The sequence below is a fragment of the Castanea sativa genome, chromosome 3, assembly GCF_040712315.1.
Source record: "Castanea sativa cultivar Marrone di Chiusa Pesio chromosome 3, ASM4071231v1".
Classification (NCBI taxonomy): Eukaryota; Viridiplantae; Streptophyta; class Magnoliopsida; order Fagales; family Fagaceae; genus Castanea; species Castanea sativa.
Window position 1 is genome coordinate 29,084,673 of NC_134015.1, and position 18,921 is coordinate 29,103,593.

General features: G+C 37.6%; 1 protein-coding gene across 1 annotated transcript; it reads right to left on the bottom strand.

The window, feature by feature from the left end:
* Window positions 1-10,677: 10,677 nt before the first annotated feature.
* On the bottom strand, window positions 10,678-11,136 carry LOC142628791 (uncharacterized). Its single transcript, XM_075802829.1, has one exon. It carries the CDS (start codon window positions 11,134-11,136, stop codon window positions 10,678-10,680), a length of 459 nt encoding a protein of 152 aa, XP_075658944.1.
* Window positions 11,137-18,921: the final 7,785 nt, after the last annotated feature.

Sequence of the window (18,921 nt, forward strand, 5' to 3'; positions counted from 1 at the left end):
TTTTGGGAACATTGCAAAAGATTAAACTAATAAACAAAAGCACTATTAGTCTTCCTGCTAACATCATAGCCTCTATGCTGCCTTGTCCAAAATGTCTTTATGTAAACGTAGGTTTCTTTTTTGGCCAATTTAGAGGAGACTAAATCCACTTCCTTGACTAGCACATTTAGTCACATTAACCCCTATCTATTGCATGGGACACTACAATCCATTTAACAGATTACTGCAAGCTTCTAAGCTATAAGTTCCAGTGATTACTCTGAAATTGCTTTGCCAACAGTCTTGTTGACAGTTTACTCTCAATCCCTTTGGTAAACATAAGGCGTTCCAATTGAGCATATGCATCTTCCTCAATTCTTTTACAACTGTATCTGGAAGTTTTTAGAAAATAAATAAAATGGAATGGAATGCAGAACATCAGTGAGTTGCTTGTGAATATATTTTGGCCTTCGAAGTCTGCAATTTAAACTTATCTTATCTAGCTAGCACTTCAGAAAAGGGTTTTGTCCTGTAAATAAGCTAAAGGTACCTCCTGGCTTGTCCTGCTGTCAACCAGATTGACAGTTGAAGAATTGGCATTTTCAACACGGAACTCATGTAGTCTGTATTACTACTAGGACTAAAGAGCAAACCAGATCTTGAAAATCTGAGCTCACACAACCATTCTAGCCACTAAAAATGAGAATTTCCATAGACACATCTGACACTACGACTAAGAAAAGGTAGGCAGCAGCTAATAATACCTACCTGTTTTAATTAAATATTAGATTTAAATAAATAGAAAAGATTTCACCAATATTAAGTTATGTGATGCAAGTAGATCGTGTAAAATCAGGTCTTTCTGGTAATATAAAATATTATGATACATGATTAAAACCATTTATAATAAGTAATGAAATATAGACATTACTACGCCAGAGGCTGTTTCTCTCTAGGCTTTTCCTTTGAAAATCCTAGCAGTAGAAACTCTTGTTAGCTGTGGCTAACAGCATTTCTCCCTTGAGGTAGAAACAAGATTCTGAAACTGACGTGGGGCATAATGGATGAAGTAACTCAGAACTGGGGGAAGCTATCCCTCACGCAAAGAGAAGTGGTTGAACATGACTTCAAGGACACAGATGTGGTTGAAGGGGCAGCGATAGTGGCAAGGTTCTTCACGAAAAGGAGAGTAAACCTTGAAGCTGTGGCAAATACGTTGAAGAGTGCATGGAAGACGGAGTTGAGCTTTGAGGTTTGTGCTTTAAATAACGGTCCCTGGTCCTTTGATAAATATCTCTTAGCAATCCAGAAACTAGAAAAGGATGAACAAATACAAAACATCAGCTTTGACAAGGCTAGCTTCTGGGTTCAGATTCATGACCTCCTAGCCAGAAGGGTGACGAGGGAGGTTGGTGAGCGGATTGGAAGAACGATGGACAAGGTTGAGGAGGTGGATGTCTCGGTGACCGACAATCTTCTGGGGAAGTACATTCGAGTTCGGGTGAGAATTGATATTACATAAGCTCTGTGTCGAGGAAGACTGATTAACTTTGGAGGATCAACGCCGGTGTGGGTAGGCTTTAAATATGAACGGCTGCCAATCTTCTGCTATTGGTGTGGCAAGCTGAATCACGATGAGAAGGACTGTGGAATGTGGTTGCAAAGTAAGGGATCGTTGCAGGCACATGACCAACAGTACAGGTCGTGGTTAAAGGCGAGCCCAGAAAGACTCCAACGCCCTCAGTGAGAACACGTGCACGGTGGAGAGAAAGGGAAGACTAGTACTCATTCTGCTCACTCTATGGTGACTGCCACGATGAGAGATGGCGGAGATCGGTCAGCGGTGAAGGATGCAATGGTAATGGGGGTTGAACACACACTGAACGCCGAAGAAACAAAGCTGAAAATCACGCCGAGAAATTTGGTGGATTCAGTAGTCATGGTTGATGATGGAACTTTTCAAAAGAAAGCAGCTGCGATTGTCAAGGAGTCAGGAAGAAACGTGATTACCAAGGCTGATATCTTGGGATCTGAAATCAAGGCATTTAATTCTGATACGACAGATCAATGCTTAGAAACCAGGGGAAGGGAAGATGGCACTGGAGTAAACTATGCAAAGGTGGGTATTAGTGCAATGGACCCAGGCCCAACTGAAAAGGTGATTTTGGGTTCAAAAACTACACAGCCACATATAAAGACTTTTAAAGGAGTGGAGATGGGCTCTTTTTAACTTGGGCCAAAATAAGGGTAGTGTGGTACAAAAGACCAATGCTAATAGAAAACCAAAAGGGAAGAATAACGGTCCAAACACAGCACTGAAACAAACCAAAGAGCAGCTAATAAAAAGTGGGGCTCATCATTGTAAGGATTTGGGAAGCAAGGAGAATGAAGACACCTCTGTTCAAAACGGTAAGGGTTCATGGCGAAGGCTTGCCAGGGAATCTTCGACCACGATGGCCATGGATGGGGATTTAGAGGTGGAGGGATCGAAAAGGAAACAGGTGGTCCTATTGGGTTAGGTGGATCAGAACGTGGCACAGGGGAACCCTTGGGCAGTTCAGGCCCTGGAATGGGTAATTAGAAGAGAAGATCCCAGCTTGGTTTTTCTAATGGAAACCAAGTTAAAGGTGGAGGAGATAATGAAAGTAAAAAGGGACATAGGTATGCTTTAGGGGATAGTAATGTCAAGTGAAGGCAGGATTGGGGGATTGACATTGTTATGTAAGGAAAACATGAACGTCTCAGTTAAATTTCTTAACCGTTGGTATATTGATGCTCTGATTGGCTCTAGTGGGGACATAGGGGTATGGAGACTAATAGGGTTTTATGGAAATCTTGAAACATATAAGAGAAGAGAATCATGGGAAATGCTTACAAGACTTGGGCAGATGTTTGATAAACCATGGGTGTGTATTGGGGATTTAACCGGGGTGTTGAGTGTCAACAAAAAAGAAAGGGGGGCAGATCGATCTAGTCGACAAATTGCTAATTTTCGGCAATGCCTAGTGTTGGAAAAATACATGTTTGTATTGCATACAAAACATATGCAGCGGAAAATAAACGGATCTACTTCATTCGCAATTGATAACATGCACTATGTACAAAAACAAGAGAGCGTACCTTAAAGCGGTGAATTTCAAAACAAAGATCAGAAGCACTTAGGAACACTTTTAATCTTCACTCCAATTCCACTAACGCCCAAGAAGTGTAGTCTTTCAATCAGTTCAAGGGAGAATAAGAGTGTATCTCTCACTCACATACACACCATTTCACAATAGTGTCTCTTACTTAAAATTCTGTATGTTTCTCTCTTAATATCTAACTGATTATCTAATTGAGCTAGCCTTTTGGGCATTTCCAATTGGGCTTAAATGTGTGGCTTGGTGTAGAACTAAAAGGGACTAATAAGACACTAGCTCCAATGGGCCTTGGGCTTTTCTGTCAACTCTTGACAAGTTCAAAGTTACCATTAACTATATTTAATACCATTATAAAAATATAGTTGCACTTTAGGCCTTATTTATAAATTATATCCCAAGACCTTATTGTACATGCAACTCCTTCATAAAATATTCGTAGTAATACAAAGTCATGAATGTAGACTGCCACTTTGTAGATTACTACATCTTAATTCCTTAAGTACCCGGTTTAGTCCTTTAAGTTATTCACTATATATTTATGAAATCCAATTCCATAAATATATACTTTAGTAACTCTGTATTAAAGTGGTTAGGCCTAACACTCTAAATAACCAAACCCATTAAATTTATCTTAAGGGAATATTTTATATCTCCGTTAAGAAACTATGAATTCCATCTTGAGAATATATGTTCCATCAATACTAAATGTGGCTGCTCAAAATACTGAGGTTTTGATCATTACTTTAGATCTCACTCTTGATATATCAAAGCAACCTACACCTCATGATCAAGTCCATTATTCTCTCAGGATTAAGAGTTCATGTAATTAAAAGTCGTGAGATTTATTATTCATTTGACAATCGTTAGGAGAAAAATAAATCTCATAGCGGTCCAGTTCAATATGTCTTAACTCTTAAAACATATCAACATACTAACTATAAATTTTCATTTTCATGATCAAAACAAATCATTTAAGTTGATATGTTATAGTCTTCGCAAATGAAATACCTAATTTCATCACTGACTACGAACTAAAATTCTGAGTTTACAAAAAATTTGTGATTTATATCTTCTATGACTAAATCACATAAATCACATACTATGCATCTCATGGACTATATGATAATGTCCCAACATTCATGTTACCATTATTTCAGACAATAATAAAATAATTTTATTAATCACAACATTAAGTCATACATAATGTCATACATAGCATCATACAATAGGATTTAAGGACACACATCATAACATCTAGATAGTAATGGACTGAAGGACTTGGGATTTTCAGGTTCATGGTTCATTTAGGCAGTTGATAGATCGGATCATGGAATTATTCGAGCAAGATTGGATAGAGCGGTGGCCACAACCGGATGGTGTGGGAAATTCCCATAAGCAAGGTTGTTTCACTTAGCAAGTTCGGCATCTGATCACAGTGTATTGATGTTGAAATTAGAACAAGCCACGAGACAGCCAAGAAACAGAAAACAATTTCGTCTTGAAGCAATGTGGCTCAAGCATGAACAATGTGAGGAAGTTTTTAGGGAGGCTTGGGAAATGGGAATTCATATGGGAAGAGAGAACACCATGGAGCATTGCTTAGAAAATTGCAAGATAGCATTAACAGCATGGAATTCGATAGTCTTTGGCCATGTAGGGAAGAATATAGAGCATATGCAAGGGAAGCTACAGTCATTAGAAGTACAAGCAGTGGGACTTTCAAACCAGGATCAGATAAGAGAGACAAGAATGGAGTTGAATAAATTACTAGCCATGGAGGAAGATATGTGGCACCGGAGATCACAAAGTAACTGGGCTAAATCCGGTGATAAAAATACGCAATACTTCCATGAGAAGGCATCAACCAGAAAAATGGAGGAATACAATTCTGGATTTAATGGATGAGTTCAAATAATGGCAAGAGGATCCAGAGGTGGTAAAAGGCATTGCAGTAAATTATTATCAAAATTTATTTACTTGTAATCATAATGTTGTCCTCGAAGAAGCCCAAGTGTCGGAGCCAATGAATGCCTTATTGATCAGGGAGTTCCGAGCAGAAGAAGTGCAGAAAGTTGTCAAGCAAATGCACCTACTCAAAGCCCCAAGACTAGACGGTATGAACCCCCTTTTTTATCAGAATTTTTGGCCTATTGTGGATGAGTGTGTCACTAAATGTGTGCTAGATTTTCTAAACTTGGGTGTTATACCACCAAAATATAATGAAACCCACATTACCCTCATCCCTAAAGTTAAGGATCCAAAAAAAATTACAGAGTACTGGCCCATTAGTCTGAGTAATGTAGTCTCTAGAATTTCCTCAAAAGTCTTAGCTAATAGACTAAAGGTTGTATTACCAACTATCATTAGTGAGAACCAAAGTGCCTTCATGTCTAATAGGCTCATTATTGATAACATTCTAGTAGCTTTTGAAGTTATGAACCATATTAGTCAGAAAAAGGGTGGCTTAATAGGGGAAATGACTTGAAGTTGGATATAAGCAAAGCATATGACAAAGTTGAGGGGGGAGGGTTGGTACAGATTATGGGAAGAATGGGGTTCCATACTAAATGGTTTAACATTATCATGCAATGCTTGTCTTTAGTAACTTACTCTATCCGGATTAATGGAAACCCCCAAGGGCATTTAACTCTGACATGGCAAGGGGACCCTCTCTCCCATTATTTTTTCTTGCTGTGTGTAGAGGGCTTATTGTCCTTGATCAAGAAAGCTGCCATGGAGGACAAAATTCCTGGCATATCCATTTGTAGACAGGGTCCACAACTATCCCACTTGCTTTTCGCCGATGATAGTTTAATGTTTTGCCAAGCAACAACAAAGGAATGTGAAGAGCTCCTACGCTTTCTCCAAGTGTACAAAGTTTCTACTAGACAGCAACTTAATAGAGAGAAGACAACATTGTTTTTCAGTAGGAATACACATTCGAATACCCAAGAAAGCATAAACAACTATTTGGGGCTGAGGTCATTAAGCAGCGTGAGAAATACCTAGGCCTACCGTCTTTGGTGGGAAGATCAAAGAAAAACACTTTCCAACAGCTAAAGGAACGACTAGCATACAAGCTATCAGGATGGAAGGAGAAGTTACTATCCAATGCAGGCAAAGAAGTGCTTATTAAAGCAGTTGCTCATGCCGTACCAGCACATACCATAAGCTGCTTCTTGCTGTGTCCTAATAATCTCCCCCTTTGGCAATCCGTGACAAAACCATAGCAAACAAATGAACATATGAGAGAAGTCATAAATCACTCAAATCATACTCACTTGTTGAATACAATAAAATCTATCCTAACACAAACTCTTGAAAATTTTTGCAAGAAGTGAGTTCATGGCAAGGAAGACTTTGACAACCTGTATTTCTAATACACTTTAAACAAAACTCATCACGGCATCTTAGTGTGAAATAGAAATAAAAGATTCCATACAAGTAATAAGAAGCATGTGCATAAAGAGAGAAAAGAAACAACACATGAAGAGATAGGTGAAAATGTAAAAACAACCTCAAATATATGTATCAATAAAGAGTACAAGGTTTGCTATCACAAAGTGGTCACAAGACCAAAGGTACATAAACTAAGTATCTAAAAAATAAAGAAAAGAAAAGATACATAAGTCCTCACTACATCCCTCAGAAAGTATAGACACTCCCCCTAACAAAAATCTCCTACACTAACTCTCCCCCTAAATACATGACTACTCTCATATCCCAAAACTAAAGGGGAGGAAAGGAAAATGGCATGGATGAAATGGGATAAGATGTGAGAACCAAAAGCCAATGGAGGTATGGGGTTTAGAGATTTAAAAGCTTTCAATCTTGCTCTCTTGGCTAAACAAGGCTGACGGCTCCAACAAGGCAAAAAGTCTTTGTTCTATAGAGTCTACAAAAATGAATATTTCCCAGATGAGGACTTTATTCATGTCAAGAAGGGCCATCACCCATCCTTTGCATGGAGAAGCATTTGAGCAGCCCAATCAATAATCAGTGATGGTGTTAAATGGCAAGTGAGGAATGGTGAAAGCATCAGCATATGGAAGGATAAATGGACTACAAATCCATCAATTTTCCATATAGTTTCACATCAAAGATTACTACCCATGGAGGCGAAGGTTAGTGCACTCATTGATGCAGAAAATGGAGAGTGGAAAGCTAACATGATTCGAGATTTGTTTCTGGAGCATGAAGCTGACTCCATACCTGAGCATCCCATTAAGTACAACACTACCAGCTAATAAACTGGTATGGACAATAGCTGCTAATGGAAAATTTAGTATGAAGAGTGCGTACCATTTAGCTAGAAATGGGAAGGGAAAGGACAAAGGAGAGAACTCAGATCCGTCACTGATGAAATGTTTTTTGGAAAAAGTTGTGGAGAGCAAGAATCCCAGCTAAGTTTAGAGCTTTTGGATGGAAAGCTTGTTAAAACATTCTACCCACCAAAATGAATTTATTTTAGCGGAAAGTACTTGAAGACCCTATCTGTAATGAGTGTGGTTTAGAACCTGAAACTGTCTTCCATGTGTTGTGCCAGTGCTCAAAAGCCAAAGAGGTATGGAACCATTGTCATCTACTATCTCTGATTGGGGGTAAAGGGGATTTTATTGATATACTATGGCAGTGCAGCATGGATCTAAATAAGGAGTCTAACATGTTGGATATTGTGTTGATGATTGCATGGAGTATTTGGAGAAACAAAAATGAGGTAAGGCACGGAGGAAGAAAACTCACAGCTGCTACAATTGTTGGATTAGCCACAAGATTGTTAGAGGAATATTCTGCAGTACAGGAAAATCCAATCCAACCCCAAAGTAACTCAATAGGAAGTAATAAATGGACTCCTCCCCCAGTAGGATGGTACAAGGTGAATACTAATTGTGCAATTTTCTCTAAGCACAAATGGACTGGTATTGGAGTGATAGCAAGGGATGATTAAGGGTAGTTGCAGCAACGAACAAGAAACTAATGCTCCCATTATAGGCGTTGGAAGTTGAAGCTAAAGCGCTTGAAGTGGCTGCTGTTTTTGCTAGAGACATTGCTATCCAGAAGGTGGTCTTTGAAAGTGATAATCTACTTGTCTGTTCTGCAATTTAGGGAGTCACCGAACCACCTACAGCCATTGCCAACATTATCTCTAACACCAACCAATATATGTCCTAGCTACACCAGGTTGAAGTTCAACACACTCGAAGAGAGGGCGATAAGGCAGCCCACGGTCTCGCACAATATGCTCAATATGTAGATGACTATGTAACAGGGATGGAGGAAACTCCAACTATTATAGAATATGCAGTTGCTTTAGATGTAAATCAGTTGATTCAGGCTTTGAATGGTTAATGGAATACTGGTTTTCATATAAAAAAAAAGTAATGAAATATAGTTAAAAGTTTAATAGGTGTAGTATTTTGAACCTTTTGGAACTTTGACAATATAAGTGTCAAAATAAAGCATATATATATTGAAAACTAGGTCAAGATCTTATGGTACAACATTTTTGCAATAGCTACTCGATAAATGAGGGAGCCACTTAGCCCTAACGAGGTCAAGATTTAATTTAGGGCGTATGTCACGTGCAAGAAGTTGTTAGCTAGTATGTGAAATGTGAGGAACAAAGGTTGTGTTTTCCATGTTATGTGATTGTTTGTTATTTTTATTTTTTTTATTTTATACAAGACAAAAAGTTTACTTTAGCTTAATCTAAGTGTATATGTGTGTGAAGTTTCCTCCTAAAGACTTGGACCTCGACTCTTGTCCCCCACACACTATAAGCACTTATACTTATGAATGGTTTGTTATTTTTTTTATTTTAATAAAAGTCATGTTTGAGTCAAATTAGGAGATTTGATTAGAACGTTACTGTTAATGTTAAGGTTGTTAAGTAGTAGTCCAAATCTTTAGTAGTTGAGTTGTAGTGGCCCTTTTATCTTGGGTTGATCAGTTATCAATATTGTATTTAAGTTGCTTAAGTATTTTCAAATAAAGTCATCTGAATTCTCTATCAAAGTGAATACTAAGGAGGCTGAATACCTCGAAATAATCTAGTTATTATTTTCATCGTGTTCTTTCAAAATTTGACAGCCACCATAGCTAACGATAAGGAACCATATGTTCCAAAGTGGTATCAGAGTTAACTACTACCTCGAGTAATCGAGTGTAGCTCATTGAGCGAGTATGGAATCAAATGAGCTGTGGCTTTGTGGTCAGATCCTAGAAGGGGCGACCTAGAGGCTAAATTAAAATAACTGATAAGTGAGTGGAGCTACCAAAAAGAGAAAGGGTTACCATCGGGTCAGTGTCATTAGACTAGTTGGAAAATATGGCTAAATAAACAAGTTTTTATTCAATAATATGAACCCTAAAAAATTAGCAATGACAAAAATAAATATATAGAGTTAGAAATACCTCACAAACTATAGAATCACGCAAAATGCGTTGTTCTTAAAGGTTGATTCGTGCTACCCGAAGTAGAACTCGGTGCGAATAGCTCTCTTGGCCAAACAACCCCCCAGGATTAGACTATAGCAATTTTTTCAAGTTGGACGCACACCCAAGCTAGAGGAACCAAGAACAACCTTCTTTGCCTTTCTTTAAAAGAGATTAAATTTTATAAGGATATGGTGTAAAATCCATGTTTTACACCATCTAATAAATGATTGCTACATCAGTATTTTACTTAAAATTCAATACATCTTACCACACCTAATAACATCTCAATAAATTCCCAAATTGGTTGGATTTATATATGGGTATTAGAATTGAATAAGTGTGATTGTGTTTATTTTTAAATGTGTAATAAGATGATGTGGTATGTTAGGATTGGAGGGGTAAAACATGGCTTTTACACCTTTAAAACCAAAAAATTAAAGCTGACTTATGTGAATAGTGTGAGTTGTAGGGTTTTATAAGCCAACTAAGCAAAGGACTTGGGCTGCTCCAACAGTTACTGTGCATGCCCAATGGGTAGCACATTAAATGTTGGGTAATGCCCAACGGGCTAAACTGAATTGGGCTAAAGGAAAGGAAAAGGAATAAGGCCCAAGAGAGATGTAACAAACCAAAGCCCAAGCTCAAGCCAACACCTAACCCATTGTATTCCAACTTACCACTTAAGATATGCAAAGACTTATAAACTTATAACATGATTTATTCATAACCAATGTGGGACACAAAGTAAAGGTTAAGTGTTTGAAACACACATACTCCAACAAGACTGAGCTGTCGTGGACGTTGGTTGCAGAGCATGGTGGTATGTTATGTTCTTAATGTCCCACATTAATTAAGTTTAAGCTTAACCGTGTGTTTATAAGCTCTTGGGCACCCTCCCCTTGCAAGACAGTTTTCAATGGTGAGTTTTACCTATAGGTTTGTAATAGGGTAAGATACACAAGATTGAATGTAAAATTAATTTGAAAAATATTAATTGATATTTAATTATTTACAATAAAATAAATAAACAATTACATGCGTTTTTTTTATCGGAAACAATTATAAACTAATGTAATTGGTATACACAATTTTTTTTTTTTTTGGAAAACCCAATCAAACTTTATTCATTTAAAAAAGAAGAATCAAAATACAAAGCATCATGGGCTGGTGGTGGTGAATCTTCGAACCACACAACTTCCTCATCTAAGACATTGGCATAACGTGCTAAAGAATGGGCCACAGAACTGGCACTACGCCTAATACAACTAAAAGCCACATAGCGAAGTCCTGCTGCTAGGCAGCCAATATCATCATAAATCACACCCAGACGAGACCAATTTGGAGACGTGGAGGAAACAACACTCATTACCATCACATTATCCCCTTCAACAATTAATTCTAAGAACCCCACATCTATAGCGAACTTCATTGCTTTCCAGCATGCCAAAGCTTCTGCCTCCTCATTGTCAACCACTGCTGCCCCCCTTGCCGATAAAGTTGCCATTACATCCCTAGCTGCATTGCGAATCACTGCTCCTACCCCCGATCCGTTTGCAAACGTAGCCGCATCAAAATTCATCTTGCACAGCTGACCTAGTGGAGGCTTCTAATTCTGCATAATTATAGGTTAGACTGAAATTTCTGCAAGTAAACTTTGAGCCTCTCTATACTCCCTCAAAAAGTCTGTGGCTCTCTGATTTAGTTGCCTTGGATGTGCATTATTCCTCCATGTAACAGAGAATTCCAACAATGCCAAATAAGCCAGCATTGGACTAGAAATGCCTCAAGTTCCTCCATCGACAATTTGGTCACATGAACTGAAACAGTTGCAGAAAATCATCCTTATCTCTGCCACACTTCTGTATCCAAGTAGTAGACCCAGGCCAAACATCTTGAGCAGCACTGCATTCCCATATTGCATAGATCACAGATTCCGGACATCGTTGACACAATCCACACCTATCCTCTATCAGAATTTGTCTTCGGACTAAGTTCACCTTTGATGGCAGAATATTAAGGCAAGCTAGCCATCCAAAAATTTTAATTTTGCTAGGAACCCAGAGCTGCCAAAGCTGAGTCCAGACCCGGTGATCTGCCCTTTGTTTAGAGCTCTCTTCTCTTCCATTAGTATCTTCAACTAGCATGTGAGCAACATGATACCCTGATTTAACTGCATACTTTCCATTGCGACAATACTTCCACACCATCTTATCTTGCACCTGCCTTCTGCTCAAAGGAATTCTAAGGATTGCCTCCGTATCAAACTGATTGAATATCATGTAAATTCTCTCCCTATCCCATTGATGCACTCTCCAATCAATTAAATCCGAGACCCTCCATTCCCATTCATCATATTCAGTAGGAAATAGAATTTTATTAGCAGGATGATTTGGTATCCACTTATCTTCCATCACTCAGATTGAAGAACCTATTCCCACCCTCTAGTAGCACCCCTTTTTCAATATTTGTTGAGCAGCCAACACACTCTTCCAAACATAGGAGCTGTTAAGACAATCTGCCGCCTCCATAAAGCTACCTCTTGGAAAGTACTTGGCCTTGAAACACTTGGATAAAAGAGAATTTTGGTCTTGTAACATCCAACAACCTTGCTTGGCCAACATAGCTAAGTTAAAGCTCCTGAGATCCCAGAATCCCATACCACCCACCTTTTTAGCTTTTGCCAAAAAACTCCAACTCTTCCAATAAATTTTCTGTTTATCACCAGTCTGCCCCTACCAAAATCTTGCACAGAGAGCATCTAATTCATTTCAAAGCTTTGCTGGCAACGAGAACACTCCCATAGTATACGTTGGAATTGATTGGGCCATTGCTTTGATTAGAACTTCTTTTCCTGCTCAAGAAAGCATTCCACCCTTCCAACTCTAAAGTTTTTTCCAAACCTGCTCCTTAAGATATGCAAATGTTTGGTACTTGACCCTACCAACCAAAGTTGGTAAACCCAAATAAGAATCAAACCTATCCACTTCCTTAACTCCCAAGGCTTGTTTAATCCATTGCTTCTGTCTCTCAAACGTGTTACCACTAAAATATACTGACGACTTCTCAAAATTAATGCATTGACCAAACTCTTCAGCATACAATTGCAACGTATTAGAAATCACCTACACTTCTTCATGATTTTCTTGGCAGAAAATCAAAGGATCATCTGAAAAAAGCAAGTTAGAAATACTAGGCGCCCTTCTGCAAATTTGGACACCATGAAGCCTCCCCTCATATTCAGCTTTGGATAGCAAAGAAGTGAACCCTTCTGCACATAAAAGAAACAGGTAAGGTGATAGAGGGTCCCCTTGACAGAGCCTTCTTGATGGGATAATATTTTCATATCCTTTACCATTAATATGAACCGAGAAGGAAGGTGTGGTGACACAACTTATCACCTTATTAATCCAATCCTCAAGGAATCCCAGTCTAACCATCGTACCTCTCAAAAAGGCCCACCTACTCGGTCATAAGCCTTACTGACATCTAATTTCAAAGCTAGAGCTCCTGTTTTCCCCTTTTTCTCCCGTGCATGGCATGTAAAGTTTCATAGGCTATCAGTACATTATTTGTGATAAGGCGACTTGATACAAAAGCACTTTGGGTGGGAGAGATCAACTAAGGTAATATAATCTTCAGTCTATTAGCCTGCACTTTAGAAAATTATTTTGTAAATAAAATTGCACAAACTAATGGGTCTAAAATATGTTATCTTCTCCGAAGACTTAATTTTTGGAATAAGAACAAGATGAGTATAATTTATCGCAGGTATTATAATGCCAAAATTCAAAAATTCCAACACAGCAGAACTAACATTATTATTGACAATATGCCAAAACTTTTGATAAAAAAGAGCATTCATACCATCGGGTCCTGGAGCTTTAGTAGGTCCCATTTGAAATAATGCTGCTTTTACTTCCCCCACACTATACGGTCTGGACAACTCTTCCCTTATATCTGTAGTCATCCTTTGAGGAATAGTGTTGAGATAGTCCTCCATCCTTTCACATGTGCTTGAAAGAAATATAGTTTCAAAATAATTAACAGCCACCTCCGCCACATCTCTAATGTCCTCCACCCAATTACCATGTTGATTTTTAATGCCATGAATGAAATTCCGTTTGCGCCTTTAGGAAGCTTTTGAGTGGAAAAACTTTGTATTCCTATCTCCATGCTTTATCCAAGATACCCGAGACCTTTGCGCCCAAAGTATTCCTGCTTAAGGAGAAGATCATCTAATTTTTTGCTTGCAACCAGGGCTTCCTCTCTACTCTCCTCCGTTAACTCTTCCTCATTCATTCTTTCAATCTTTTTAGTTAAGTGTTTTATCTCATCTGTATTAGGAGCAGTTTTGGACGAACCCCAGGCTTGCAATTCCGCCCCGTAGCTCTTATCTTGTCCACTGTTACACATAAACCAGCTGCATCTCCACCCGAATTGACCCAAGAATCCATGACCACTTCTTCGCACTCCTCCCACATCAACCAAGATTCTTCAAATCTGAATCCACGTGGTCCTCCTCCCTTGAAATCACGGTATGTTCTAGTCTGAAGAAATATCGGGACATGATCAGATGCATGGCTGAACCCGTGGCTTAGAGTGCTAGCAAAAATTTTTTCCTTCCACTCACGGTTTGCAACGACTCGATCCAATCGTTCTCTAGTATTTGATGCACCAGGTCTTTTTTTGTTCCATGTAAATTTATACCCTTGAAAGCCCAAATCAAATAAATTACAAAACTCCAATGCTACTTGAAACTCTTCCATCTGTTTGTACTGAGGTTGATGTCTGCTTTGCTTTTTAGACTGATGAAGAATTGCATTGAAATCTCCTACACAACACCATGGCCCATCCAAAAATGAAGAAATATGTGATAATAGCGCCCATGATTTCTTTTTTTCACTTGCTTCCGGCCACCCATAGAGACCTGTGAGAAACCAAGTAAAACCATCCTCCTCGACCACCTTCGCCAATATATGATTCTCTGTAAAATTAATAACATCTAGCTAAACCTCGGATTTCCATATCAATGCTAAGCCTCCCCCAGAATAAGGCTTCTTTACAATGAACTTATTTGGAAAAGGAAACTCTTTACCATGTTTTTCAAAACCTTCTTTATTAAGTCTTGTCTCCATTAAGAAGCAGACTATGGGAGCTTAATCCCTCCCTAACTTGTGAAGGCTTCGAACTGTCCAACAATTCCCAAGCGCCGTGACAGTTCCAACTTAGAAGCTTCATTGTACTCAGCAAGGGTGCATTGGGCACCCCCGCCGTTTCCTCTAAATTAGAATCAATACTGCTTTTTACCCGTTTCACCACTGCATGTTGCTCATCTCCAGCCGTGTTGCTCCCCTCTCTGCTTGTAACTCTTTTCCCTAAGACAGACTTGGCCCCCTCTTTAATAAATTCCATAGGCCCAATTTCCATGCGTCTAAGCCTAGTCCAAGCTGCCTTTTGTTTTGGGCTTTAAGGCCCAAATCCCGAATCCGTGATCACCACGGGCATGGGGTCTTCCACTTCAACACTATCCCCTGCATTTGAAATTGGCACCGTGTTTGTAGTATCAGATACACCAAATCCCACACCTTCCTTATCGGTCTCCTCAATCCCATTAATTTCGGTTGCCACGTGTTTCTCTTCCAAATCTGTTCCCTGGTTTTCGTGGTTTCCTCCCTTACGCATCACATCCTGCTCCCTAGAGTTCTGATCAGTTGCTCCGCCGTCCACCGCCTCTGCTCTGTGACTGACCTGACCAGTCTGGTCCTCCCTCCCTTTAACCTCCGCTATACACAATTTTAGATAAATGTAAACTTTATTTTATTTTATTATACCTAGGTAAATTTATTCAATTTCCCTCAACTTATATATATATATATATATATTGAAATTGCGGCATGATTTTTAATTCCTAATAATGTGGGATATATATTTCTAGATGTATGTGATTGTAACTTGTAAGCACCCAATGTCGGGCCGCCCATTGGTTTCAAAGGAAGACACTAAGTTAATGAATGGGGTTGGAATGCCCGGTGTGGGCCTATTCTAAACATGAGTTTAGGGAGTATTCTTATGCTAAGATGGAAAAAAGAGTTGCGACTTGGTTATAGTAACCACTTGAATTCCGTATGCAAAAGATCTAGTTTGGACACTTCTAGAAGAGTTTTTTTTTTGACTGACACTCTAGAAGAGTATATAGTAAAAGACCCAAAGTTGGTAGAGCATAGGATCATAAAAACTGTAGCCTTAGAGCGGGGTTCAAGTTTGTTGCGCTTAGGAGTCTAGAGCAAAACAAAGAAGGGATGGCTATTTGGGAAGAAGCTAAATAGCCTCTTAAAAAGGGATTGATTGTCAAGCATAGGTTTGAGCAATCTATTGATATTGCGAACAGTTGTGAGCGTAACTCTCTCCTAGAAGGATGTAAAGACAATGGGGGACAAGAGGCAAGAGGCAAGAGGCAAGAGGCAAGAGGCAAGAGCTAAGAGGAGGTATCAAAGAGGTGACATGAAGCTTACATTTGTCTCTCTTGTTCTATTGTAAAGTGCCCAGACACGATTGATATGTGATTAGCAATGCTAGATTTTGTAAGGATGTATGTTCTGAAATGCGTGTTATATGTATTTTAATTTCTAATACATTACCATAATTTTAATTTCTAATACATTACCATAGTAAAAAGTTTCGTTGCACTTGAAAAATCGGTACATGTATTTAAACACATGTTTTTAATTTATAAACACATTACACATATTTCATACATTTTTTCACCCATGCATATTTTTCAAAAATACTAAAAATTATTGTTTAACCACACGTACCAAACGGCCTGAGTTTTCATCATTTTGGAAAATGATAGAGAGTATAGTGGGCCTAATACTCAAACAGCCATCCAGAACAATAACTAAGCAAGGTTTTTTTTTTTTTTTTTTTCAAATTTTAAGATTACATTAAAAGGAAAGACTAAAGAGAGGGAAATGGCTAGATTCATCTCTAACTTTGGAAAATCCATTCAAGAAGAGAAGAGATGGCTATAGGCTCTTCTCATTTAAAAAATAAGCCCAATATGCTAAATTGTATGAAAAAAAAATCATTTTTTTAGAACTGTTTTCACATTATTTTAAAAATAAAAACAAAAATCATCATGCCAAACAGAGCCTGAGATTTCGTATGCAAAACAAAATTTCCAAACTTCAAAGGGATTTGAAAGATTAATAAGAAACAAAAAAGGCAGAGCATCCAACAAAGAAATCTGGTTCACATGTTTTTTACGGAGACATTTTCTGAGTATTCAAGCAAGCCCATGGGCAAAGATCTACGCATGTGTGCCACCTGTGCTAGACTAGACACTACATTTGCGGTTGACATTTAAACCCAATCACTCATTTTAGCCGTTGTGAATGCCAATGCTTCTATGTAATCCCCTGGGCTGTGCAAAATATCCTCTTAATCCGCTAACCCGCACCCGACCCACGCGCCTTGTGCGGGTCATTAAGTTTGGCGGTTTGGGTTGGGGGGTTAAACCCCCAAAATTGCGGATTAGATTGGGTTATAGATTAAAAAAGTGCCAACCCACTACAACCCGACCTGCCCGCTTAATTATACATACATAAAAAAAATATTAGTTCAAATTATTAAGTATTTAAAGTTAATCAATTCACCTAATAAATTTTTACAACTAATCAATAATCAATTCCCTAAACAAAACTAGCTTTCAAAAAATTCTTTAAACAAAATCTAAAAAATCAAATTTGAAATCTTAAACACCCTACTTACCACCCATCCCATTTACTTCAGCCGTATATAAAGTATACACTTTGTAGCTCTATGTCTCACTTTTTCTTCTCATCTTTCACTTTTGGCTTTCACCTTTATCTTTCCCTTCTCCTCTTTCTTCTTTAACTTTTTTGTAGCCTATTTCTTATCATTTCAAATCTTCACCGACAATCACAAAAGTATGTAATTGCGTTATTGTCTTCTATTGTTTAAATATTTTGTCTTTTTTATTTTAGTTTATGTCATTTGATCTGTTTATATATTATAAAATGTGTTATAATATTACAAGTAAAGTCATTTTGGCAAGTAGGTTCATTGTGTATTCAAATAGTTCATTGTATATCCAAGTTAAATATGTTATATATTACATAAGAATACAATTCATCTAATTCTTTGTCTTTGTCTATTTTTTTTTTTTAATTCTTGATGTGACTTTGGAAATGTTAAAACTTTGAGTTTGTTGATTTAATTTTCCTAAATTGTAAGGCAGAGCCTACTTTTGCTAAAGATGATATATCTTTTTTTCATTAACCCTATGTTTATGTTAGAATTGAGATTATTCAATGAAATCTACCTTTAGTTTTTTTTTGTGCATTAGTTATATTTTGAAATTATTCAATAAAAAATTGTAGTTTGTGATAATTTTTTTTTAAAATGTTGTTAATGCCAACCCACCCAACCCGCCTAACTTGCCAAGTTGAAACCACCAAAAATTGTAACCAATCCATCGGATTTAAACTTTAGTGGGTTGGTAGCGGATTGGAATTTTCCCAACCCGCTAGTGGCGGATTGGATAGAAATATTGGCGTTAACCCACCCAATCTAACCCGTGCACACCCCTACCCCTCCCCAAGTAAATATAAATATTAAAAATCTATCACTCTTTCAATATGGAATTGTTAAAATTTTAAAAATGTTCTTATTTCAAAACATGAAAATTAAAGTTTTTTATTTAAATTTTAAAATTGGGTGTAAGAGAATATTTTCAATAAATAAGCAAAAATTATTGAGCAATGTACTATAACATTTTATACAATTTTTGTCACAACTCGCCATGTAACGAGTTATGAGTGATGGAGATTTAGATTCACATAGATTTATCATTTTTTTTTTCACTACTCACAATTCACTTCATGACAAGTTATGGTAAAAATTGTGTAAAATGTTGTGACAGTAGCATTACTCAAAATTATTAGGAAAGAGTCAATCAATAATTTCACTCGTCCAAACAATCTTGTGAATATGACATGTCGACAACATAGGTATTAATAATCATATCTTGATTCTCAAAAAATAAAAGTAATATCTTAAAAACATTATTGAATAAAAAAAAATAAAAAAAAATTCTGCCTTCTTTATGGTTTGGAACACGATGCAACCCTATGAGTTTAATAGTTTATTACAAATGGTATGTTTTTTTTTTTTTTTTTTTGAATTTTGCTTTTTAATATGATAAGCCAAACCTCCTTAAACCTAAGTTGTCCAAATAAAAATGCAACTTGTCTATATATATATTTAAAAGGGCTGGAAGGAGGAAAATACATATCTCTTTCTTTCTCACTCACCTGCTCAGCCTAAAGAGATTTCACTTCTT